Below are 26,036 nucleotides of genomic sequence, written 5' to 3' on the forward strand. Positions count from 1 at the left end.
GTTACATAGGCTATGGTTCTCTATACACTCCAGGTTAAATGGCTTGGGCTGGAGAGACAGCTCATTGTGTAGGGCTTGTGTTTTGCCAAGGCTTGAGCCTTGGCATCACATGGGAGGGGCAATTGTATCAGAGAAAATGCCAGTCCTGTGGTTTCTCTCTCTCTGAATATAAAAGAGACCCTGGAATGGTGAGACCACACTTGTGAGGTTCTGGCTCAGAAAAAGCAAACCAAAGTCTGAAGGTTCAGTAACAGCTTGTATTTTATTACTTATGCGCAATGCAACCGTATCTGCCAGTTGATTCTCCTCCGTCCAAGGTGATCATTTTAGTGTTAGTGGGTCCCTCGGGGGACCACCCAGCTGCTGCTTTCCTTTCGGAGCAAAGTGTTAAAGAGTCCCTGGAGTAGGCAATGGGCAGGAGGCGATCTACAACTGATTTTCATAGTCTTCTTATGAACATTTATACTTAACTCAGCAGCCTTGGGGAGTTGTAACTTTGGGGGAGTTTTTGGGAGGTGGGAGTGAGGCTGCTCCTCCTCCCTGGGGCAGGTTGAAATTAACTAAGGTTGTTCTAACTTGGTCTTCAGAAGGTGATGAGGAATGTGTTCTGGGATTTAATGAGAGTGGGGCATCTCTTCACCAAACTTGTTCTGGTGGGCTTTGTTCTTCGCCTCTAGGAAAGCCTGAGAAGGAGGCAAGAGCCAGAGGTTGATTTGAGGCCAGACCCTTCTACCTCAGCCAGGAGGCTGTCCCCACTCCATCCCTCAACCCCCCACCCCCCGCCACCCCATTTCAGAGACTGTCCCACTGCCCCACCGCACATGATCACATGATGCAGCCATACAGAAGGGCCTCTATTCTCCTTCTTAATTTCTTTCTTTCTTTTCCTTTCTTTCTTTCTCTTTCTTTTTTCCCTTTTTGTTGCCCTTGTTGTTTTATTGCTGTAGTTATTATTGTTGTTGTTATTTATGTCACTGTTGGATAGGACAGAGAGAAATGGAGAGACGAGGGGAAGACAGAGAGGAGGAGAGAAAGATAGACACCTGCAGACCTGCTTCACCGCCTGTGAAGCGGCTCCCCTGCAGGTGGGGAGCCAGGGGCTTGGACTGGGATCCTTACACTGGTCCTTGCGCTTTGCACCACCTGCCCTTAATCCGATGTGCTACAGCCCGACTCATTCTATTCTCCTTCTAACCCGTCACAGCAGGTAAATGTGGGGGAGAGTGGGTAGTGTGCCTGTGGTCGGAGGTGTGCACAGGGCTCACCTGGTTGTGGACATAGGCCTGGCAGCAGTAACACCAGACAGACAGGTCAACATAACTGAGGACCAGTGGGTGTTCAGAGTCTCTGTAGTGCTGGAGCATATGGGCGTTCACATAACGACCGCAGTAGACCTGAGATTGGGGAGGGAGTGTCAGGCCGGGAGAGCCTCCCCACCTGTGGTTTGCTCTTGGGCCAACTTCCACCCCATCCCCTTCCTCTGCCTCGTACCTTATAGCAAGACAGACACACCCAGTTCTCCTGGTGTGTTTCACAAGCTCGACAAGCACGAGTCACATCCAAGCCTGCCTCAGGTACTGGGCATACTGCGTCCAGGTGGGGACACCAAGACAGCGGTGTCACAGCATAAAACATGGCCTGCAGTGGATGAGACAGGGGGAGCTGCGCTACCACCCAGCCCCCTAAAATTTCTTTCTTTACGTTGGGTAGAGATAGAGAAATCGGGAGAGAAGGGGGGATAGAGAGGGGAGGAGAGACACCTGTAGCACTGTTTCACTGCTTGTGAAGTTTCCCCCTTGCAGGTGGGGATGGGATGCTTGAACCCAGGTCCTTGTTCATGGTAACATGTGCACTCAGCCAGCTGTGCTACCTTCTGGCCCCTCTTTATTTATTTTCATATAGAGACATCTCCCCACCCTGTGTTCACAGAGCACATGTTCCTGAGCACAGTAATGTGCAAGAGAAAGAAGCCAGACATACAGCCTCAGCCTGAGCTCACCTGCTCACTGTCAGCATAGCTGCCGAAGTCCTGCATCAGCAGTGACTCACTCACATCGTGACCTCCAGCTGCTCCTTCAAGTGGCTTCTCCTCTTCTGGGGTCTGAGAGTCTGGTTCCTCCTGGACACACACACACACACACACACACACACACACACAAATAAGAGATGTATCTGAGAGGCCCAATTCCTGCCCCTTCTTCCCTCTATCTGGATGTAGTGAGCTTTACCTGCGTGTCTTTGCTTAGGTCCAAGATACTCAGCTTCCCAGTCAGCTTACTAGAGGACACCTGGGATGGGGTGCCTTGCATGGATGATGCTGAGGGTGTCTGGTTGTCAGAACTTGAGGCTACAGGGGCCTGGTCCAGTGTGGCTCCCTCTGTGGTGGTTTGGTCCAGCTTGGCTCCTCCTGTGGCTGTCTCGGAGGGCTGGCGCCGAGGAAGTCCCCCCACAGCTACCCTTGACTTAGTCTGATCATGAGTGGAGTGTTTGGTAGCTGCTGTTAGAGTGGCCTTTCTCTTGACCGCTTCTAGAAGACTCCTTCTTGGTGTGGCCATATACTCAGCATGCCTGAGGGTGGCTGGTGGGTGTGCTTTTTTGCTGACTGGCTTGTAACTGAAGAGTGCCTCTTTGTCATCAACTTCTGGAACATGGAGAGGGAGAGCCCTAAGTATGAGTGCTGTTTTCTCTCCCACCCTCCCCCAGTCTCTCTACCACCCTTCCCCCACCTTCCAGGTGCACTCACTCATGATGCGCAAGCTGCGCCAGTATCTGCGATGGACTTGGATGGTCTCGGTGATGGAGGCCAGGGCCGTTCCAAGTGGAGCCCGTGTCAGGGTCAGCAGGGGTGGTGGGTCCCCTAAGAGGGTGCGGGTGCAGGCAGCCATGGACTCTGAGATGGATGTCAGATTATAACCACCCTTTAAGGAAAAAAAAAGGGGGAATAGTATATTGTAGGGGGGCCCTCAGGAGATTTGGGAGGCAAGATAGTAGGCCTCCTAACCCCTCCTCTGGGCCTTTAAGTTTCTAGAGGGCGGGTACTAGGGCAAAGTGAGTAAAAGCCACATTTCTTTTTAAAAATTTATTTATTTACTTATTCCCTTTTGTTGTCCTTGTTGTTTTATTGCTGTAGTTATTATTGTTGGTGGTTATTGATGCCGTCGTTGTTGGGTAGGACAAAAAGAAATGGAGAGAGGAGGGGTGACAGAGAGGGGGAGAGAAAGACACCTGCAGACCTGCTTCACTTCTTGTGAAGCGACTCCCCTGCAGGTGGGGAGGCGGGGACTCGAGCCGCCTTATACAGGTCCTTGCGCTTTGTGCCACCTGCAATTATCCCACTGCACTACCACCTGACTCCCCAAAGCCACATTTCTAAGACGGGCAGTACCTGCTGTGTGAAGTGGTTGTTAGAGGGAGATAAACTGAGATGCAGAACACAAGACAGCAATTAACCACAATGACATCAGTGAGTTATTAAGAGAGTGTTGTGGGTCAAGCCCTCTTCTAAATACTTTGTGTATTAACTCACTTAACCCTCAAAATCCTTTATGTTCAGTCTATACAGACACCTGTGTCCAGTGTTGGGACCTCTGGCTACACCCCCAGAAAAGCCCCAGCCCTGACCTCGTAAGGAAAAACTGGTTTTTCTCTTGACACAAATTCCTGGCCTGACATTTTCCCTTGGAACCTCTGCCTCGGTTCTTTATTATTATTTTTGTAAAATTTATTTATTTATTTTGCCTCCAGGGTTATTGCTAGGGCTCGGTGCCTGCACTATGAACCCACTGCTCCTGGAAGCCTTTTTTTTTTTTCATTTTGTTGCCCTTGTTATTGTTGTTGTTGTTATTGTTGTTATTATTGCTGCTGTTGTTGTTGTTGTTGGATAGGACAAAGAAATTGAGAGGGGAAGGGGAGACAGAGAGGGGTAGAGAGACACCTGCAGACCTGCTTCACTGCTTGTGAAGCGATCCCCCCTGCAGGTGGGGAGCCAGGGGGCTCAAAACGGGATCTTTAAGCTGGTCCTTGTGCTTTGCCCCATGTGCGCTTAACCTGCTGCACTACTACCCAGCTCCCTAAAATTTCTTTACGTTGTGTACAGATAGAGAAATTGGGAGAGTAGTGGGGGGGGATAGAGAGGGAAGGATAGACACCTGTAGCACTAAGTTTCCCCTTGCAGGTGGGGATGGGATGCCTGAACCCAGGTCCTTGTTCATGGTAACATGTGCACTCAGCCAGGTGTGCTACCTCCCACCTGGCCCTTCTTTATTTATTTTCAGATAGAGACAGGGGTGAGGGGGAGGAGGAGGAGGAGAGAGAGAGAGAGAGAGAGAGAGAGAGGAAGAGAGGGAGGGGAGGAGGGAAAAAGACACATTTCAAGCTTCCTTCAATGTAGTGTGGTCTGGGTTGGAACCTAGGTGCATGAAGGGCAGCAGAGTATCCACGTGAGTTATTTCACTGCCCCCCACTCTGTTTACAGACAAAGAAACTGAGGCTCAGGAAGCCGGGTGGCAGCATACCGGGCTAAGCGCACATAGTGCAAAGTACAAGGACCCAAGCAAGGATCCCGGTTTGAAGCAATGAATTCATAGTGCCCGTTACGAACCTTAGCAATAGATAACCCTGGAGGCAAAAAAAAAAAAAGTAACTGAGGCTCAGAGTGATTAGATGACTCACTGGAGGTCATAATGTGTGTTGGTTGGCAGTGCTGGGGTCAGGACCTGGGATGTGTGATGTTTGAGCCCATGTTCTTTTTTTTAAGTTTTTTTCTTTTAATATTTATTTATTTATTCCCTTTTGTTGTCCTTGTTGTTTTACTGTTGTAGTTGTTATTGATGTCGTCGTCGTTGGATAGGACAGAGAGAATTGGAGAGGGGAAGACAGAGAGGAAGAAAGACAGGTGTTGGTATGCTTCTAAATCCTGCTTAATAGATCTTCTGTTTTGATCATCACATTAGGTTTGCTTGTATTACTTACGATGTATTCTATTTACATAACCACTGTTAACTAAGCACCCCCTGCCTCCAGGACATTGGTTTAATCCTCACTGGTTTGCGCTTTTCCCTTCTCCCCACTCCCTATCCTACATACCTCCTTGTTCCGGACTCTTCTGCCTCAGGAGAGATGCAGGACAGAATTGTGTTGTGATTAGAAGAGATTAGATTATTGGACCGCAGCCCCGCTCGTCAATAAAGAGATACTGCTTCCCAGCTCAGCCATGAGTCCCTGGTCGTCTCTCTCTCCCGCCCGCGAAGCTAGCAGGACAGACAGACACCTGCAGACCTGCTTCACCGATTGTGAAGTGACTCCCCTACAGGTGGGGAGCCAGGGGCTTGAACTGGGATCCTTATGCCAGTCCTTGCGCTTTGTGCCACGTGTGCTTAACCCATTGTACTACCGCCCGACTCCCTGAGCCCATGTTCTTAACCACTACCCTGGTGCTTCTTACTAGTCAGTGACTCTGTGTGATGTGTTAGACTCCTCTGTATGGCAGTGAACTGAGTAACATGTAAGGCTGTGCAAGCACTGCATAATAATCAGAAGCCACAGCACTTCTAACAGTGCCTATGCCGGCATCTCTGTTGGGATTAGCCAACCCCATTTTACAGATGAGGAAACTGAGGCACAGGGGTCACAGGGGCAGACTGGATAATTGCCTAAGAGTCAGTGAATTTACTTGTCTCAGCAACTCATCAGGGTAGCGTAAGGCATGGCAAAAAAAGCACATACTGGGGGTTGGGTTATGGTAGTGCAGTGGGTTAAGCACACACAGCATGAAGCACAAGGACTAGAGTAAGAATCCTGGTTCAAACCCCCAGCTCCCCACCTATGGGGGGGGCGATTCACAAGTGGGGAAGCAGATCTGTATGTGTCTGTCTTTCTCCCTGTCTTCCCTTCCTCTCTCAATTTTTCTCTGTCCTATCCGACAACAATGACATCAATGACAACAACAATAACCACAACAATAAAACAACAAGGGCAACAAAAAAGAAAAAAGAAAAAAAAATAGCCTACAGGAGCAGTGGATTCATGGGGCAAAAAATAACCCTGGAGGCAAAAACAAAACCAAACAAAACACATACTCAGGGCTGGGTGGTGGTGCACCCCTTTGAGTGCACACATTATCATGCACAAGGACCCAAGCTCAAGGCCCTGGTCCCCACCTGCCAGGGGGGAAGCTTCATGAGCAGGGAAGCAGTGCTACAGGTCTATCACCCCCTCATCTCTCAATTTCTGTTCTATTAAAAAATTAAAAAGATTTTTTTTTTAATTTTTAAAAAAATATTCATTTATTTATTCCCTTTTGTTGCCCTTGTTGTTTTATTGTAGTTATTCTTATCATCGTTGCTGGATAGGACAGAGAGAAATGGAGAGAGGAGGGGAAGACAGAGAGGGGGAGAGAAAGATAGACATCTGCAGACCTGCTTCACTGCCCGTGAAGAGACTCCCCTGCAGGTAGGGAGCCGGGGGCTTGAACAGGGATCCTTATGCTGGTCCCTGCGCTTTGCACCACGTGTGCTTAACCCGCTGAGCTACTGCCCGACTCCCTAAAAAGATTTTTTTAAGTATAAACTCTGGAGCCTGGCTGCCTGGATTCATGCCCTGGATCTGCCGTTATCAAATGTATAACCTTGGGTGGGATACTACACTGCTCTGCGTCATGGATTCGCTGATCCTGAGAACAACACTGAGGTCAGTAGTGGCTACTTCGTAAGGAAATCTTCACTGAGGAAGATCAGTGATGAATAATACATGTAAAGCACCAAGAAGAGGGTTTGGTACCTAATGAGCACTCCATTAAAATTGTTAATGCTGCTTTGATTATTAATGTCCAGTGTGTGATAACGGTCCCAGGTGGGGACCCTCAAAGGACGTTTCAGGATCTCATCTGAGTGTCACTTAGCCGAAAGGGCAGCACCACAAGTCTTCAAAACCACCCTCCCGCCATGAGGAGAGGGATGAGGAAGAGTTACCTCTAGGACGAGGATAATGCGGCCATTGGCCAGGCCCATCAGCAGGTGGGTGAGATGGGCATAGCCCTCTGGTGACAACTGGCAGCCCCCCAGCGGGTCCCCCCGTGCAGCATCAAAACCGGCAGAGATCAGCACCAGCTCCGGGTTAAACTGAGGCGGGGGGGGGGGGGGGGAAGAGGAGACACATGGGCATGAGGGTGGGGGCTTGAGATGTGCAGATAAGGGTAGATGGAGACATGGAGATGTAATTCAAAAGAAAGAAACAGAGACACAAGGCCTGCATACACAAGGCCAGAGCCCTGAAAACAGAAGGGGAGGACATGGAGACATAGGACGAGACGTAAATACACCAACATAGGTGGATGGCCAAGAAGGTGAGGTAGAGGTATGAGGTGTGAAGACTTCAGGCGGAAAGAGACACTGACATAAGCAATGGAGAGACAGTGACGTCCTCACATACATGTCCAAGGGCGAGACCAAGGGGCACCTGCTCCCCTTCTCTGGGTTGAGCGTGGGGCACATGCAGGCAGGACAGTTTTTACACACACAGTGACAAAGACAAGCACACACTTCCACCACAGATGACAACACAAATGCCACACACAGGCTGTCACCCACACCCACACAGACATTTCTCCTGACAACTGCTCACAGAAGGGAGAGTAGTCCAGTCACTCCTGCATAGACGCAAGCATGTGTATGCCACTGTCACAAACACACACACACACACACACACACACACACACACACAGCCATTGTGTGTATTCAGATGCACATGCACATCTGCACGCGTACGTCTGCAGAGATGGTGCCCACACTGACCCAACCCTGGACAGGCAAAAATGCACAGTTTATACACACTCACTTGTGCAGTCAGGCAAAGGTAGACTTATACCAGCCACCCCCATCAGAGAGAAGCAGACAGACAGATGGGGAGGTGACTGTCATACTCTGCCTTCTGCATGCAGAGTTCCACACCAGCTGTCATAGTGAGCACAATGTGTGGTGACTTACACTATCACACCCACCCCTGGACTCTCATGCTTGAGGCTCCCAAGTCCCAGGTTAAATTCCCAGCACCACTGTAAGCCAGAGCTGAGCAGTGCTCTGGTTGCTCTCTGTATCTGTTATTAAAAATAAATTTACTTAAAAAAATCACACCCGTGGTCCAGGAGGTGGCGCAGTGATAAAGCTTTGGACTCTCAAGCATGAGGTCCTGAGTTCGATCCCCGGCAGCACATGTACCAGAGTGATGTCTGGTTCTTTCTCGCTCCTCTATCTTTCTCATAAATAAATAAAATCTTTAAAAAAAATCACACTCTAAGCACAGGTGGCGCAAAGCACAAGGACCGGCATAAGGATCCCGGTTCGAACCCCGGCTCCCCACCTGCAGGGGAGTCGCTTCACAGGCGGTGAAGCAGGTCTGCAGGTGTCTTTCTCTCCTCCTCTCTGTCTTCCCCTCCTCTCTCCATTTCTCTCTGTCCTATCCAACAACGACAAAAACAATAATAACTACAACAATAAAAAAAAAATCACACTCACCCCAGAGAAATGGGAGTGATGGTCACCTGTGTAGAGCTCCCTCCCCCAACACACACACACACACACACACACACACACACACACACTTGAACCCCTCCCTGCCATGTACGAGCAGTTTCACAGAGACAGGCCTCCAGGGCCACCATCACACACGCCCATCCACACACATGCAGAAGACCCTCAGAGTCACAGAGAAGGTGGTCACAGCCAGCCAGACCACTCACAGACAGGCAGAAAGGCCATCAGAATCACATCCCCTGTCACTGCAGTCACCCTCAGGCGGTGTGACAGGCTAGGTCACTCAGAGCACGCACGGCTGCCGCTGCCCACACTGGTGCCCGTGCCTCCAGAACTGTACCTCGTAGGCAACAGGAAGCAGGAGGCGATGCCAGGCAGCCAGGTATTCGGCATCACCCATGCGGGGCCCATTCCAGGCGATGTTCATATTGAAGCCTCTGCCAGCACCCCGTCCTACTTGGCAGCTGGCACCTTCACCCCCCATGGGGAAGAAAGTTCCATGATCGTAACGGTGCAGGGAGACGTACAGCACGCTGTAGTGGCCGGGTGGAAAGGGCAGGAAGGGGAGACTGTGACTGGTCAGCAGCTGCCTTGCCCCTGGAGGCAGCCGCCCCTAAGATGAGCCCTGCCCATCAGGCCAACCGCCCCTCACCCCCGCCCCAGCCCCTCACCTGGAGTCTTCCTCAAACATGTGTTGTGTGCCGTTACCATGATGGACGTCCCAGTCCACGATCAGGATCCTGGGGGTGGGACAGCTCTTGAGTTACCCGAGCCATTTGTCCCCAGGGGCGGAGTGCAGAGACCAGGCCCCTGGGATCTGTCTGCAGGGGCATTTATTGCAGAGGGCAGGACTTTAAGGCCCTGGGGAGCATGGGTCAGGTCTGAGGGTTCTATCAGAGTGAGGGAGAAAGTCAGAACCAGGGTCTCTAGGACTTCCCGATGCAGTCAAGTGAGTGCTCAGGGCCCGACTCCAAGCATTTCTGCATAATGGACAGAAAACTAGGCCCTAGATCCTGTGTGGTTAGGTGCCAGATACTGGGCCCTGGGTCATTTTGTTTAATATTTATTTTATTTATTTATTCCTTTTTGTTGCCTTGTTTTATTGATGTAGTTATTGATGTCGTTGTTGTTGGATAGGACAGAGAGAAATGGAGAGAGGAGGGGAAGACAGAGAGGCAGAGAGAAAGACCCCTGTAGACCTGCTTTACCACTTGTGAAGCGACTCCCCAGCAGGTGGGGAGCCAGAGCTCAAACCGGGATCTTTATGCCAATCCTTGTGCTTTGCGCCACCTGTGCTTAATCCACTGTGCTACCGCCCAACTCCTGCCCTTGGTCTTTTGAAGTACAGGGCTTGGACCCCGGAGTCTACCAGGATAGCTTTCAGGGGCCAGATGCCTAGCTTCTGTTTTGTAAGCACTGGTCTGGGGGTCCTATCTGGAGGTCAGATCCTTGCTACCTTCCGGGAGAAGTACTGGGTGACGGGGGAGCCCTGTGCTATTTCTGGGTGAAGTCCCAGGGGCTGCACCAAGGGGTCCACTAAATAAGCACTGGGCTGTGGTGGGAGATGGGGAGTGCCCAGGGAGCCCTCACCGCAGCGACTGCCCACTGATGGCCTGGGCATGACGAGCAGCCACGGCTACAGAGTTGAAAAAACAGAAACCACAAGCGGCCTCTGGCTCTGCATGGTGCCCTGGGGGGCGCACCAAGGCAACCCCATTCAAAACCTGGGGGAGGAACAAGAGTAAAGGTTGGACCACCCACCTCACTGCTTCCCCACCCCCTCAGCCCTCAACCCTCCTCTCCACCCCTCTTCAGGTGTGCTGGTGGGCCATGCCCACTTTCCTCAGGCCCTGCCTGCTCTCCATCTCTGAGCCTCTTCCCTCCTGGCTGCACCCCTCACCTCCCCAGAGAGCACCGACTCCACCAGCTGGCACACAGAGCCGGCTGCCAGCTCCGCGCAGGGGTAGGTGCTGGGGCAGATGTAGATGGAGTCAAAGTTGGCGCTCTCACGGTGCAGCTCCCGGGTCTTCAGCCTCTCTGTGGCGCGCAGGCGGCTGATATACTCAGAACTGGAGACATGGGGAATAGGAGTTAGGTGGTCCCCCCCCCAACCCCATGGGAGGCAGCTACTCTGCTGGCAGCAGAGATGTGCTGAGGCCCCAGGGCCGCCCCCAGGCTTAAGGGTTTGACCTGTGGCAGGCAAGCAGCTCTCCTTCAGTGGCGGGGCGCGCTGGCAGGGCCAGGCAGCGCTCTGCAAGGCCCAGTTCCTCCAGGCGGCGTATGATACGCAAGATGCGCTGTGGTGTCTCTGGGTGGTGGCTGGGGGGCAGGTCAGAGGGAGGCTTAGTGCTGGCCCGGTGGGAGGAGAGGGGCTGGCCCCACCCACCCAGTTCAGTCCTGACAACATACTTGTCCCACAGGTTGTAGTGATCCATCATCCGCTGATCGTAGATGAGCCCTGTACGATCGTGCAGCACGGGCCACGTCAGGATTGGGAAATCAGGGGGCTGCCAAGCTTCTTCTGCCGCCTCCATTTTGTGCTCTTCCATGTTGTACGGCTCCCGGGAATCAGCTACAAGAGGCCACATTCGTCCCCCTCACTCACCCAGGGTCCTGCAATGCTGTGGATCTCAGATTACCCACACGTGTAAAGGGACTGGGAGGCCTGGAACCAGGGCTCGGTGAGAAAGAAGGCTCGGCCCTCCCCCATCAAGTGGCCCAGGAGTTACAGTGGGGTCTGAGAGTCTCCCCCACAACTTATTTCATGCTCACCGACCTCATCAAGTAATCACTCTAGGTGCTGTCATATCCAAAACCCATCAACCCTGCCCCCTACCTGGTCTCACAAGGCAGACCCTCCCCACCAGTCTGTCCCTGAGCTCACAAAGCCCTCCCCAGTTGTCCATCCCTGCCCCTCTCTGATCTCACAAGGCAGACCCTCTTCCGCCAGTCCATCCCTGAGCTCACAAAGCCCTCCCCAGTTGTCCATCCCTGCCCCTACCTGATCTCACAAGAATCTCCCAAAATGGCTCTAGGGCTTCTAGAGCACAGGAGACCGATGCCTGGGCACTACATGGGAAGAGAAGGACATGTGATCAAATAGGCTTGGGGTATAGAGAGGGCCCCCCCCCACATTACCCAGGCTTACCTCACGCAAGGTGCAACAGGGGACTCCAGCATGGGGCATGGGTCTCCCAGAAGGATGTGGAGGGAGGCACTGACACCTTCAGCCAGGGAACGGAGGTTGTAGCCACCCTAGGAGAAGGTGTGAGGGGTTTAGGGAAGGACCAGAGAGGAGAGGAAGTAGTGAGACTAGTGCTGCCTGACGGCCCACAACTAGGAACTTAGATGATGGATGCCCTTTCATTCTCTGAGAGGAGATGAGCCATGCTCACTATTAGTAAGTCTTGTTTTCTGGACGTCGTTGTATTTAATTTTTTAGATTTATTTACTAATGAGAAAGGAGGTTTAAGAAGAGAAAGAGAAAAGATATGAACCAGAGCATCACTCTGACACACATGATACAAAGAATTGAACTCCAGACCTTATGCTTGAGAGTCCAAGTCTTTATCCACTTCACCACTTCCCGGGTTGCAAGACTGATCTTACTTATTTCATATTTCATAGAAATGGGGGGGGGGACGCAGAGAGAGACAGACATGCATGCCGGAACAACACTCTGGTACATCTGGCTATGGTTCTGGGGATGAGACTAGAAACCTCAGCCACAGAAGTCCTGTACTCTGCCAGCTGAGTGATTCCCCAGCCACTATGTGTCCATTTTATACAAGGAGAGCATAAGAACCAGGAAGCTCAGTGACTTGCGTGAAGCTGTGCAGCTAGGAAGTGGGTAAGCTGAGCCAGGGACTCCTGCCAGAGTTGGATGTTCTGCTCCTTTGCCTGCCAGGAGCCACAGGCTGGGGGTGAAGTGGAGTCACTTACCTCCAGAGACAGGATCAGTCTGCCTCCTGCCAGACCAGTGAGCAGGTGGGTCAGGTGTGCAAACCCTGCTGGGGTGGCAGCCATCTCTCCCTGGGGGTGGTGTAGAGGGTCAGCCTGGTTCCAGGCAGTCCCCTGCTGTCCACCTGCCATCCCAGGGAGCCAGACTCACCTTGGGGTCCCCTTGAAGGGCGTCGAATCCAGCGGCCACTAGGACTAACTGGGGCTGGAACTGAGGGAGGAATAGAGGACTTTAGGCCACTTGCCATCAGAGCCTATCCCTCAACACTCTCCCTGACCACCATACCCCAGGCCCCAGGACCTCAAAGGCAACTGGCAGCAGCAGGTGCAGGAAGGCAGCAATGTAGTCGGCGTCTCGCATCCCCACCTGTGCACAGAGAGGTAAGACAGGAGTATACTGTCATCTGCCCTGGGGCATAAAGGCCCCGATCAGGGAGGAAAGGCTGGGAAGACACAGACCTGGTTCCAAGGCACGTTGATGGTGTAGCCCTGCCCTTGACCAAAACCAGTGGTGCACCAGTTAGAGGCTTTAAGGTGGGGCCAGAAACGACCCTGTTCATAGCGGTGGATCGAGAAATAAAGAACACTGGATGCAGAAGGAAAAAAAGAAGTATGAGTGGGGTGGGGGGAATCATTGAAAATCAGACATCAATCAGCAAAAATTAACAGTGGAAAATGTTCAGAGAACAACACACCTAGATTAGATAATGAGTCACAAGACCTCAGGATCTATACACTTGTCTCAATAGACAGATGGATAATATAAATACTACTTAATGGTGTTCCTTATAAGGACTCACTCAATCATTTGGTAGGAATGGAAGTCATGCAGTAGATTCCAGAGTTCTTTTTTTGTATTTATTTAGTCTCTTTTTGTTGCCCCTGTTGTTTTATTATTGTAGTTATTATTGTTATTGATGTTGTCATTGTTGTATAGGACAGACAGAAATGAGAGAGGAGGGGAAGACAGAGAGGGGGAGAGAAAGGCACCTGCAGACCTGATTCACTGCCTGTGAAGTGACTCCCCTGCAGGTGGGGAGCTGGGGGATCGAACCGGGATACTTCTGCCGTGATTCCAGAGTTTTAAAGTACACCAACCCTCTGACTAGCAATCTGTTAGAAATTTACCCTACAGATATATACAGATATATAGAGACGTATTAAGTCACAGATTTATCAGACTATTCACTGTAGAAATAGCAAAACAGGAAGCATTATAAATTCCCCGGGGCTAAATGATCAGAGGTATGGCCATGCAGTGAACACTATATAGCCCTTACAGAGAGGGAGGCATGGTTTAGAGGCAGTGACATAAAGCAATGTTCCCAGCATGCTACTCAATAGAAAAATAAGTTTCTGAACACGCCAAAGATAGTGTATTATCATGATAAAAGTGAATATCCATATTATCTATAGGAAACAATTTTCTAAGGATACAACCTAAATTATATAGTCTTTTTTTTTTTTCCTCTGGGGTTATTGCTGGGATTCAGTGCCTGCACTAGGAATTCACTGCTCCTGGAAGCTATTTTTCCCTTTTGTTGCTCTTGTTGTTTATAGTTGTTATTATTGTTGTCATTGCTGTTGTTGTTGGATAGGACAGAGAGAAATTGAGGGGAGGGAAAGATAAGAGAGGAGAGAGAATGATAGACACCTGCAGACCTGCTTCACCGCTTGTGAAGCGACCCCCACCCTCCGCAGGTGGGGAGCCGAGGTCTCGAACTGAGTTCCTTATACTGGTCCTTGAGCTTCACGCCATGTGCGCTTAACCTGATGTGTTACCGCCCGGCCCCCTATCCACAGTCATTTTTGAGGTGATGGGAATAGAAGCAGACTCACTATTTTAGACATTTCTCTATTACTAATGTGTGTGTGTGTGTGTGTGTGTGTGTGTGTGTGTGTGTGTGTGTTGAGAGAGAGGAGAGAGATGAAGAGAAACCAGGGTGTTATGGAAGGTGATTTTCATCATTATGGAACAATTATTTTCCCCCTTGTTGCTTATCGTTGCTGTTATTATTATTATTGTTGTCATTGCTGTTGCTGTTGGATGGGATAGGACAGAGAAATCGAGAGAGGAGGGGAAGACAGAGAGGGGGAGGGAAAGATAGACACCTGCAGACCTGCTTCACTGCTTATGAAGGGACCCCCCTCCCCGCAGGTGGGGAGCTGGGGGCTCCAACTGGGATCCTTAAGCCAGCCCCTGCCCTTTGCACCATGTGCGCTTAACCTGCTGCACTACCTCACGGCATCTCCATTATTTTTTTATTCAGATAAAGAAACAGAGACAGGGCCAGGCGGTAGTGCAACTGGTTGAGCGCACGTGTTACAATGTGCAAGGACCTAGGTTTGAGACCTCAGTCCCTACCTATAAGAGGAAAGCTTTGCAAGCGGTGAAGCAGTGCTGCAGGTGTCTCTCTCTCTCTCTTCTTTCTCTCTTGATTTCTGGCTTTCTCTATCCAATAAATAAAGATAAAAAAGAAATAGAGATAGAGAGCCCAGCTTCCACTATTGTCATAGCATCTTTCAAGTGGTGATGGAGTCAACCCTAGGTTGTATCATAGCAAAGAGGAACTCTACTCAGTGAGTGAGCTATCACTCTGGCACACTGACTAAGGTTTTGGACTTGCAAGCATGGAGTTTCAAGTTCAATTCTTGGCACTGCATGCAACAGAGTGATGCTCTGGTTCCCGACCCCACTCCTCTCTCTCATAAATAAATAGACAAGTCTTAAAAAAATAACACTGGCGGGGGTTGGGCGCTAGCGCAGCGGGTTAAGTGCATGTGGCGCGAAGCACAAGGACTGGTGTAAGGATTCGGTTCAAGCCCCCGGCTCCCTGCCTGCAGGGGAGTCGCTTCACAGGCGGTGAAGCAGGTTTGCTGGTGTCTATCTTTCTCTCCCCCTTTCTGTCTTCCCCTCCTCTCTCCATTTCTCTCTGTCCTATCCAACAATGATAGCGTTAATAACAATAATAACTACAACAACGAAACAAGGGCAACAAAAGGGGGAAAAGAATAAAAAAAATTAAAACAAACAAAACAAAACAAAAAATAACGCTGGTGAAATAGCTCATTTAGTGTTCTGCCTTGTCATGTGTCTGACCCAGGTTTGAGCCTGGCCCCTACTACATTGAAGGAAGCATCAGCACTGTGATGGTACTCTCTCTCTCTGCCTTTCTGTTTCTATCTACAAAATACAGTAAATAAATAAATAATAGTTTGGAGTATTATTAACAATCAGAAAAAAATGGTAATTTGAGGATCACTCCAGCTCCAGAGTAAACCAGTAAACAAGATCCCCAACCATTTGTGGGCTCAAATCTCACCTCTTCTACACTGTGATCTTTTAAAAAATTATTTTAATTTTTATATTTATCTATTGATTGATTTTCCCTTTTGTTGCCCTTGTTTTTTAATTGTTGTTGTAGTTATTATTATTGTTGTTATTGATGTCATCGTTAGAAAGGACACAGAGAAATGGAGAGAGGAAGGGAAGACAGAGAGGGGGAGAGAAAGACACCTGCAGATCTGCTTCACCGCCTGTGAAGTGACTCCCCTGCAGGCAGGGAGCCAGGGCCTCGAACCAGGATCCTTAAGCTGTTGGTCCATGCACTTAACCTGCTGCATTACCGCCCGACTCCCCTACACTGTGATCTTATACCATGCAAGCCCCAGTTCCCCTGCCCCAACTTGTACAACAGGGGATCTGATGGTTGTCTCAGAGAGAAAGTAAGGGAGAGCAGTACTGAGTCAGCTGAGCCTGGGGTAAACTCAGCAAAGTCAAACATTTTTCCTCTCCTCCCTCCTCCCTGAAGCCTCTTCAGACTTGGCTTTTCAGTCTTGGTGTGCAGCACTGGGGGGATGGATGTGAGGGCATACCTGGGGTCCTGGTCGAAGGTGAACTGTGTTCCTTGACCGTGGTGTACATCCCAGTCCACAATAAGGATCCTGTGAGCAGGAGAGAAGGACCACTGTATAAAAGGCCTGAGGAGGACTCCATACCCAATACCCATCTTGCCCCTGCCATACACACACTGCCATGCTGCTTGCTGCTGACCTTTGAATTCCATGCTTCTGCTGAGCATAACGGGCAGCTATGGCCACATGGTTAAACATGCAGTATCCATCCATAAGACTGTGCTGGGCATGGTGTCCAGGAGGCCTGTGTAGGACACAGAAGATCAATGATGGGGGAGTGGTGTAATGGTTCTCCTCTGCAGAGATGGAACATTCTCTGATTTCTAATATTAGCTTCTACTAGGAGGGTGGCTAATTAACAATTCATTTACACAATAGCTTATTTTTGGGAGAAGAACATGATTGTTATTATATATTCCTTAAAATTACATGATGGCATTCTACCTGGGTCTAAGCTCTGCACTGTGAGCAAAAAGTTTCCCAAGATGTGTTAAGTGAAAGTGCAAAATACAAAAAGGAAGTGTCGAGTAGCTATAAAAAAAAAAAAAAGGAACATGAAGGAGAAGGGTTTGTCTTTTGCATTCCATCTGAACTAGGATGCCAATGATACGATGTACCATGATTTTATATGCCAACAACATGGAAGGAAGTGCTGCCTCAGATGTCATTGTTTGTATGGTGCATTTGAATTTCAAGATGTTACACATATAAGAAATGTGCATCTTAGAATGAACGAAATACGGTATTCTTGTCTGTGAATAAGCACCGACTATTTCTAGGCGAATACATGAGTCATAGGTTATAATGACTAACTCCAGGAAAGGAAGCTTGTGTCAGGGGCACGGGGGAAGGAAGATTTCTTGTATCCTTTTACATACCCGTTTTACTCCTGAATGAAAAGAACATACCACGCAAACAACTTATGATCTATACAAGTTGTGCACTTTATATTTGACAAGGGTCTTTTCAATACTTCTTTTAATTTAAATACATCAGCATTTTATTTTGTAAAGTTTATTTAATCAGCACTGCTCAGGCTCTGGTTTATGGTGGTGCTGGGGATTAAACCTGGGACCTCAGAATCTCAGGCATGAAAGTCTTTTTGCAAAGTCATTATGCTATCTCCCCAGCGTAAATTTCTCTATCATTCATTATTATTATTTTAATATTTTATTTATTTAATGAGAGAGATACAGACAGACAAAGAGAAGAGAAGAGGGAGAGAGATAGCAGAGCATTGGTCAGCTTTGGCTTATAGTGAAGAAGAAACAACAAAGCACTTCTCCACTACTTGTAAAGCATCCCTTTGAGTAGTGGTTTCACATGGTGTCCACAGCTTGAACCTGGGTCCTTGTGCTTGGTAAAGTGTATGCTCTACTGGGTACATTATTTCCTGATCCTGGGATTTTTTGTTTTTCAAAAGTTATTCTCTTATGTGTGAGAGACAGACACAGATAAAAAGAGCACTCCTTAGCTCTGTCTGGGGATTAAAACCTGGAGTCTCATGCATGCAAGTCCTGTGCTCTACCTGGTGGGCCATGAGGACATGAAAAAAAAGACATTTTTTTTTTAAATGGGAGATTCCTTTTTTAGAATGACTTATTTATTTGATAGACAGAAATTGCGAGGAAGGGGGAGATAGGGGGCGGGGAGAAAGACATCTGTTAACACTGCTTCACCATTTACAAAGCTTTCCCTTGAAGGTGGGGACTATAGACTTGAATCTGGATCCTTGCGCACTGTAATATGTGCACTCAATTTGGTGTGCCACTGCAGCCCAGAAAAGACATTTTAAATCTGTTTTGGTGGAACCAGGCAGGGATTTATGCTTGTGCAATTTTACTGTTCTACGTCCCCTTTTTTCATTCGATATGTGTGCGTGTGTTTATGTATCTATGGGGGGGAGGGGAGAGATATGGAAAGAGAGAGACAAGAGAGGGTAGATACCACAGCAGTGAAGCTTCCTCCTGCCTGCCCCAACATCTGCCATGTGGAACTGGAGGCACGCTATCCAAGGACTGCTTTCTTCAGTCCTGGGGAGGATTTTATACATGATAAACGCAAACACTGGTGGGTCTCACCTGATGACAGCCATGGCATTCCGGATCTCGCCTCCTAGCATGGCATCTACGAGCCTGAGAACGGAGCCTGAAGCCAGGCAGGCGCAGTTGTATGAGTTCTGTAGGGACAGTGAAGAGCCAGAAGGGAAGTGAAGGAAGGAAAGAGCAAATGACCCTGTCCACTCCCTCTGGGGTGGGCTGGGGGCCCCCAACACTGCTGCCACCCTCTGTCATCACAGTTATCATGTATACCGGATGCAGATAAACTGAGTCATAGGTTTCTGCCAGGATTCTGAGTTCCCTTTCATTCATGTATTGGGTCGTCTCCATCAGATCGATGTATTCTAGGCTGCAGACATAGATAGGGGGAATGAGGTCCAGGGGCCTGCCTCCCGCTCTGAGCCAGGTAGCAGAGGATCACACCAAGACCCAGAGAGGCTCAGCAACCTGCCCACAGTCACTGAGCCTATGAGGTACCCTCCCAAAGTGTCCAGCTGGCTCTGGATGTGCACGTGCTCCAACCCCACCAGGATCTGCTTGGCCCAGGGCAGCTTCCTCTCCCTCCCTCCAAGGCTCCCCTCCCCAGCCTTCACCTGTGAACCAACATCAGCTCTTCCTTTTCAGCAAAGCGGGCCTGGAAAGACAAGGAGGATCATGGGCCAAGGCCTGGTAGTGGCGGCCCTGGGCCACGCTGACTTCTGCCCTCCACCCAGCTAACCTGAAAGGGCACACAGCGTTCCAGGAGGCCTTCCTGCTTCAGCTGGTCCTTGATGGCATGGAGCCTCTCGGGACATTCGGGGAAGCTGAATTGGCAGAGATGGTCACATGCACATGTGTGTAGAAAGGAACACTGGTGAGCACTTCATCTGCACCTGCCACTTTCCCAGACACCTCTACAATGGCTATTCAAGCCAGAAACATGGGGTTCATTCATGGAGTCACCTCTCTTCTCAATACCTCCACTGCTGCCACCAGAACCTCCTGCCAGAGCTGTTCCACTCAAGTCACCTGCATTCGTGTTTTGGCCCTTGCTCCCGTCTCAGCCTTTCTTTGCACAGCAGCCAAATATTGGGCAGAACTCCAATCAGATCACAGTCCTCCTCTACTCAAAACCATCTGGCGAGGGGGAGCTGGGCAGTGGAGCAGCGGGAGTGCACATGGTGCCAAGCGCAGGGGCCAGCTTAAGGATCCAGGTTCAAGCCCCTGGCTCTCCACCTGCCTGGGGTTCGCTTCACAGGCAGTGAAGCAGGTCTGCAGGTGTCTATCTCTCTCTCTCCCTCTCTGTCTTCCCCTCTTCTCTCAATTTCTCTCTATCCTATCAACAATGACAGCAACAAGAACAATAATAATAACAACAACAATACAACAAGGGCAACAAAAGGGAGAAAATAGTCTCCAGGAGCAGTGGATTCGAAAGCACCAGTCCCAGAAATAACCCTGGAGGCAAAAAAAAAAAAAAAAAAAAAACAAACCAAAAAAACCAAAAAACATCTGGGGCTCCCATCTTGTTCAGGAAAGTCAAAAGTCCTTCCCATGTCCCTACAATACTTTCAGCGATCGGCATCTAGTTGCTCTAACTTTCCATTAACCCACTTTTCCAAATCTGATCTCCTCTATGGTCCTCAATCAAGTTGAGTACTTTCTATTTTTATTTTATTTTATTTTATTTTATTTTATTTTGCCTCCAGGGTTACTGTTGGAGCTCAGTGCCTGCACTACAAATCCACTGCTCCCGGAGGCCATTTTTTCCATTTTATTGCCCTTGTTGTTGTTATTGTTGTTATAGCTGTTGTTGTTGGATAGAACAGAGAGAAATGGAGAGAGGAGGGGAAGACACAGAGGGGGAGAAATTGACAGACACATGCAGACCTGTTTCACCACTAGTGAAGTGACCCCCCCCCCCGCAGGTGGGAAGCCCAGGGGCTCGAACTGGGATCCTTAGGCCAGCCAGTCCTTGTGCTTTGTGCCATGTGCACTTAACCCGGTGTGCCACTGCCTGGCCCGCCAAGTCAAGTACTTTCCATCTTAGCTGGCTCTTTTCATGTCTTGAATATCCTTTGCAGATGTCTCCACGGCTTACACCCTCACCTCCTTCAAGTCCTTGCTCACGTATCAAGAAGGCCTTCCCAGGACATCCCATTAAAAATGCGTGAGTTCCTTTTCCTGCATCTCCTCTTTTCTCTTCCCATTTTATTTTATAAAGACTTAGTTATTGGGGGCCAGGCAGTGGTGCATCTGGTTAAGCCCATGCATTACATGCACAAGGACCTGGATTCAAGTGCCTGGTCCCCACCTGCAGGGGGAAAGCTTCACGAGTGGTGAAGCAGGGGCTGCAGGTGTCTCTCTGTCTCTTTCCCTTTCTATCTCCCCCTCTCCTCTCAATTTCTCTCTGTCTCTATCCAATAATAAACAAGAAATATATATATATATATATATATATATATATATATATATATATATATATATATATATATATAATGTTAGTTATTCGGGGGCCAGGCGGTAAAGCAGCAGGTTAAGTGCACATGGTACAAAGCGCAAGGACCAGTGTAAGGACCTCACCTGAAGGGGAGGGGTCGCTTTAGAAGTGGTGAAGCAGGTCTGCAGGTGTCTGTCTTTCTCCCTCTCTGTCTTTCCCTCCTCTCTTCATTTCTCTCTGTCCTATCCAACAGCAACAATCACAATGATAACAAGAGCAACAAAAATGGAAACAGTGGAGTAGTGGATTCGTAGTGCAGGCACTGAGCCCTAGCAATAACCCTGGAGGCAAGAAAAAAATAAATAAGAAAATAATAAAAAATAAGAAAGGGTGGGGGTAGAGAGCATAATGGTTATGCCTGAGGCTCTGAAGTCTTAGGTTCAATACCCCGCACCACCATAAACCACAGCTGAGCACTGCTCTGGTAAAAAAAAAAAAATTAAATTAAACAAAGATATAAAAAATAAGAAAGATTTTTAAAAAGTTAGTGATTCATCAACAAAGGCAGGGAGGGCAGGGCATCACTCTGACACACGTGATGCTGGGATTGTACTTGAGACCCTATGCTTGAGAGCCCAACACTTGATCTGTTCTGCCACCTCCCAGTTTTTCTCTTTCCCTGCTAATGTTTCCCCATGGCATTTGTCCACGTAACTTACTATACCATTCAGCTTTTTAAAAGATGATTTATGTGTTAAGAGACAGACAGACAGAGAGAAATACCAGAGTACCTCTCTGGCATATGCAGGTATGTGGTGCTGGGGACTAAATGCGGTGCCTCCTGCTTGCAAATTCTGAACTGGCAAAATCCCTCATTTGGATGGTGCGCTGCATTGTCATGGGCATGACCGACATTTTAGCCCAGAACATTGGGGAAAGCTTTGGTGCTGTGGGGGGTACACCTCTCCCTCTCTCTCTCCTTCTCTGTCTGTCTCAACTTGAAAATAATTAATACATAATTGAATAAAATATTTTAAAATTCTACCTGCTGAGTACACCTTGCTTGCCTAGGCCATTTACTTTTGTCTGTTTGCTCAGTGCCTGCCTGCCTTTTCTAAAATGTAATCTCCACATAGACAAGAATTTTGTTTTATTTACACTTGCTGGTGTGAGTCAGGAAAATCTTGAAGGTCAGCTGTGGGGGGAGTGGCCAAGCAAACTGCTATCTCTGACTGCCCTGAGAATGTCTCCTTGACATGTAAATGTTAACTGAGAAGGAAGATGGCAGAAATGGATTTCTGGCAGCTCCGGAGGTAGCACAGTGAGCTTTTGGAGTTAAAAGGGGGCAGGGGAGATAATATGATGGTTATGTAAAGAGAATCTCATGGTTGCAGGTTCAAAGTCCCAGATTCAACACCTTGCACTATCATAAACCAGAGCTGAGCAGCGCTGTGATTAAAAAAAAAATAAATAAACAAATGGTCGTAGATTTGATGCTCAACATCACATGTGCTCTGGTTCCCCCCAATTGTGTGTGTGTGTGTGTGTGTGTGTGTGTGTGTATTTTTTCTTTATTTTAATAACAAAGATACAAAGTGAGAGAGAGACTAGAGCACTGCTCAGCTCTGACTTTTAATGATTCTGGGGATTGAACTTGGGACCTCAGAGAGGCTCAGGCATCTTTTTTTTTTGCGGAACTATTATGCTATCTCCCTAGCCTATATCTATCTATCTATCTATATATATATATATTTTTTTTTTTTTAAAGACATGATTCTTTGGAAGACCAGATCATCTGGGCTAAAGGCCTGAAATAAGTGCATCCTTGGTATGTTGGAAGCTCAGTAAGGGAACCTGCATGGGTAAAGTGAAGCCAATGAGGGGGAGGCCTAGCTGACCAGGTCACCGAGGTAATGAGGAGCCAGATCACATGGAACCTGAGAGGCCAGGACAAAGATTCTGGACTTTACCTTGAGGATATCGACCTGCCTCTGAAGACTTAAGGGAGAGAACATGACCCTGTTCCTAGCGACATTTTTTGTAGCTGCTTTGTGGAGAACAGACAGGTGGGGTGCGAATGGAAGCAGGGGGCTGGGGAGGAGGCCTCTGAAAGTCTAGGAGAGTGATGATAGTGGCAGAGGAGGCTGTGAGAAGAAATAAGATGGGGCTATATTTCCAACATAGAACCATGAGAATGTGTTGGCGGATTATGTGTGAAAAGGAGAACAGATGGGAGGTGTTAAGTTCACTGCTGCGAGATGTCCCTTCCTCAAAGAAAGCTGTCTAGGAACCCTGGGTGTTAGTCCAGGGTCCTCTATTAAACACTCTGGAGATAGGGTAAATTGCATAACGATTATGCAAAGAGACTCTCATGCCTGAGGCTGCAAGGTCCCAGGTTCAATCCTCTGCACCACTATAAGCCAGAGCTGAGCAGTGCTCTGGCAAAAAGAAAAAAGAAAATACTCTGGAACCCCCGAGTCTCAAGATTTCTTTCATTGACCCCATCACACTATTGCTAGTTGTTTCATAGCTCCCTTCTCACTTCCCACAACCTTTCGCTCAAGTAACAGTCAGCTCGGGCCTATTGATAAGTACTTAACAAATGTTGACTAAAAGAAAAAGAAAAGAACCCTTTCAAGCCTGAGACACACCTCCCTAGATGGTCTGCTTCTGGTCTCTGGGCTAATGTGAAGGACCCGTTCTTGCGAACGGGCTTTAGTTGGGTGTGTTTGTGTGGTTTAGTGATGGCCAGGAGGAGTCAAGCTCACCTGTCATCCCAGAGGCAGTGGAATTCATTGAGCTGCTCATCAAACACCAAGCCAGTGCCAGAGAGTACCTTGTCCTCAAGATTCAGATCCTGCAGAGAGGGGGTGGGGTGGGAGTAGATGAGACAAACACACATTAAGAGTCAGAAAACACATATTCTATTGCCCAGGGGGTCTGGGATGTCACTGCTGGCTCAACTGGGGCCAGGCCCCTCTCACCAAGCCTTGTAACCCCAGGATTAGATCATGCTCCGCGGGTTGGATGAACTTCTTCATCCTGCCTTTCTTCTTGATATCCAATAGGCTGGGGCTGGAATGGTGCGTGGCCCCTTTCTTAGTCCCCCGCTTCTGCCAGACAGAGAGAGGGATCAGAGTCCAGTCCACGGCTCACTGCCTCCCCTCCCCCGCAGCAGAACGGTCTGGGGCCTCACCGAGGTGGCGCTGGTGTCGTGGGGGGGGGAGTGGGGGTTGTGCCTACTCCTTCGGTGCCTGGTTGTAGAAGACTCGTGGCCTGTGGAGGTCATGGTCGGGGAGCCTTCACCCCTGGCGCAGACCTGGGGGAGTGGGGGTAGGGGTTGGAAATGATGCCGAAAGGACTAGACTGGCCTGGGGGGACCCCCGCATCCCAGCCTTTTCCCAGGCCCCGCCCCCCACTATTGGCTGAAGCCCTTGTGCCAGCCTTCTAAGCCCCGCCCCTCTCAAGGCTCAGTCCCCCGCCCCCCCTGGGGTGTCCATTCCACCTGACCACGCCCATTCTGCCAGGCCCCGCCCCATTCTCATTATTCTTCCCCGCCCCCCCCCTTTCGAGGTTTTGCTCTTTCACTGGGCAGGTTCACAGTTCCGGGGGCGGGGCGCGATCGGTTCTGGGGTCTGATATTTCCGGCTAATCACGGCCTCACCGCGCCGTCTCCCCCCTCCCTCCAAGATTCTCGGATTTCTCTGAGCATCGCCCAGAGTCCATCGGGTCTCCACAACCGGACACGCCCCCGGGGGGTGGTCACCCACTCTTCAGCACTCGGCCAGATCCGCCCCCTCCCCCCGCAGGCATTCACCCGAGGAGCCGCTTAGCCCCATCCTCGCGAGGGTCGGCCCGTCCGGCCCCTTCTGCCAGGCCCCGCCCCTGAGGGGGCCCCCACAAACTCGTCAAGAGACCGCTCTGGTCCTTCCCTCAGGCCCCATCTCTTTTAGCTCCGTCTCGGCCCAGCCCCCAAAGCTTTTCCCACGCCTCCTCAGCCGGTTCGGAGCCGCCTCCCTTAGGTTTCCCCTCCTCCTCCTCCTCCTCTCCGCAGCCACCAATCGTAACGGCTCAACTCACAGAGCGCGGCCCTCTTCTCCGCCCCGGACTCCCGCCGGCGCCTTCTCGATAGCCAGTGGCGCCGCGGCTGCCTAAATTTCTCTTCTCCATTGGGCCGGCTTCTCTACCGCCCGCCCCAAGCCCGCCCACAGCGACCTCACAGAGCCGCGCACTTCGTCAGCCACACCTCCCTCCCGCGAGCTCGCCAACGGCTGTTCTGCGCCGTGTGCACGCACCGCCTACTCTGCTGCGCCTGCGCGGAGCGCGCGCTGGCAATACGTCGCCGGCGCGCGCCCGTGCGCGAGCGCGTCCCCTCCCCCAACCGGGGCCGGCGCTGGGGTCTTCGTCGCTCCCACTGCCGTCATCCCTCTTTTCCCTGTCCAGTCACCTCAGGGCTCCTCGGGGACTGCGCCTACTGTACCGGGCGACGACGCAAGCGAGCGAGCGAGTTAGGAAGGGCCGTCTTCTCTTCTCCCCTGGGTTTCCCGCGCGGCGCGCCGTGATGACGTAGGGCGGGCGCGTGAGCGACCGTGCTGGGTGTGCGGTTGAAAGTGGAGGTGTTTGGTGGTTTCTAGAATGGGAGTGGTGATTGTGAACGATGTGGGGGCTGTGCAGAATTCATAGTCACCAGAGTGGCACGCAGGAAGCACTCAACACTCAGCACATGTTAGCTATTAATATAAAGCCGCGAAAAGTGGATGGTGGGGCGGAAGGAGTCCGAAGGGAGGAGTCAGTAGTTCTTGAGACTGGCACAGCTGGTAGCCACAGTTCTACGAGGTAGTTCCCATTAACTCAGGCTGCTTTGCAGATAAGGAAACTGAGGTTACGAGACCTAGCCATGTGACCTGGGTTAAATTACTGACTATCTTCGGGCTTCAGTTTCCCCATCTGGAAAACTGATAATAGTTCCCCTCCCTCCACCGTGGGGCAGAATGAGTTTTTCTTGGGTTGAGCTGCCCCTAGCAGCCCTCTGCACCGGGTGAGTGATGGAAAAATGGAAAGTGTGGAGGGTAGAGGGAATTGCCCCTGTACCACCCCTCTTCCACCCCGGCCTCTAAATGTCTAAATATCAGAGCCCAGAAGGAGGCCGGTTTG

General features: G+C 50.0%; 1 protein-coding gene across 4 annotated transcripts; it reads right to left on the bottom strand.

Annotated features, from left to right (window-relative positions):
* Positions 1-243: 243 nt before the first annotated feature.
* On the bottom strand, positions 244-25,472 carry HDAC6 (histone deacetylase 6). Of its 4 annotated transcripts, none has more exons than XM_060183637.1 (29): positions 25,330-25,472; positions 24,079-24,201; positions 23,867-23,995; positions 23,651-23,739; positions 19,182-19,266; positions 19,057-19,097; positions 18,716-18,812; positions 18,485-18,582; positions 16,543-16,647; positions 16,365-16,433; positions 12,948-13,074; positions 12,790-12,855; positions 12,640-12,699; positions 12,471-12,560; positions 11,677-11,783; positions 11,530-11,597; positions 10,938-11,100; positions 10,719-10,847; positions 10,429-10,597; positions 10,119-10,252; positions 9,200-9,268; positions 8,869-9,061; positions 6,969-7,118; positions 2,744-2,918; positions 2,229-2,641; positions 2,000-2,119; positions 1,492-1,638; positions 1,266-1,394; positions 244-683 (listed from the first exon to the last, which is right to left on the bottom strand). In XM_060183637.1, the coding sequence occupies exons 2-29, from the start codon at positions 24,169-24,171 to the stop codon at positions 615-617; spliced, it is 3,384 nt and encodes a 1,127-aa protein (XP_060039620.1). In that variant the 5' UTR covers positions 24,172-24,201; positions 25,330-25,472; the 3' UTR covers positions 244-614. The 4 variants fall into 4 exon arrangements, with proteins under 4 accessions (XP_060039620.1, XP_060039622.1, XP_060039621.1 ...); XM_060183639.1 differs by lacking the exon at positions 25,330-25,472 and adding an exon at positions 24,700-24,853 and having other exon boundaries at positions 2,229-2,638; XM_060183638.1 differs by lacking the exon at positions 25,330-25,472 and adding an exon at positions 24,700-24,852 and having other exon boundaries at positions 23,867-23,992.
* Between the last annotated feature and the right edge of the window lie 564 nt (positions 25,473-26,036).

This window comes from Erinaceus europaeus, chromosome X, assembly GCF_950295315.1.
Source record: "Erinaceus europaeus chromosome X, mEriEur2.1, whole genome shotgun sequence".
NCBI lineage: Eukaryota > Metazoa > Chordata > Mammalia > Eulipotyphla > Erinaceidae > Erinaceus > Erinaceus europaeus.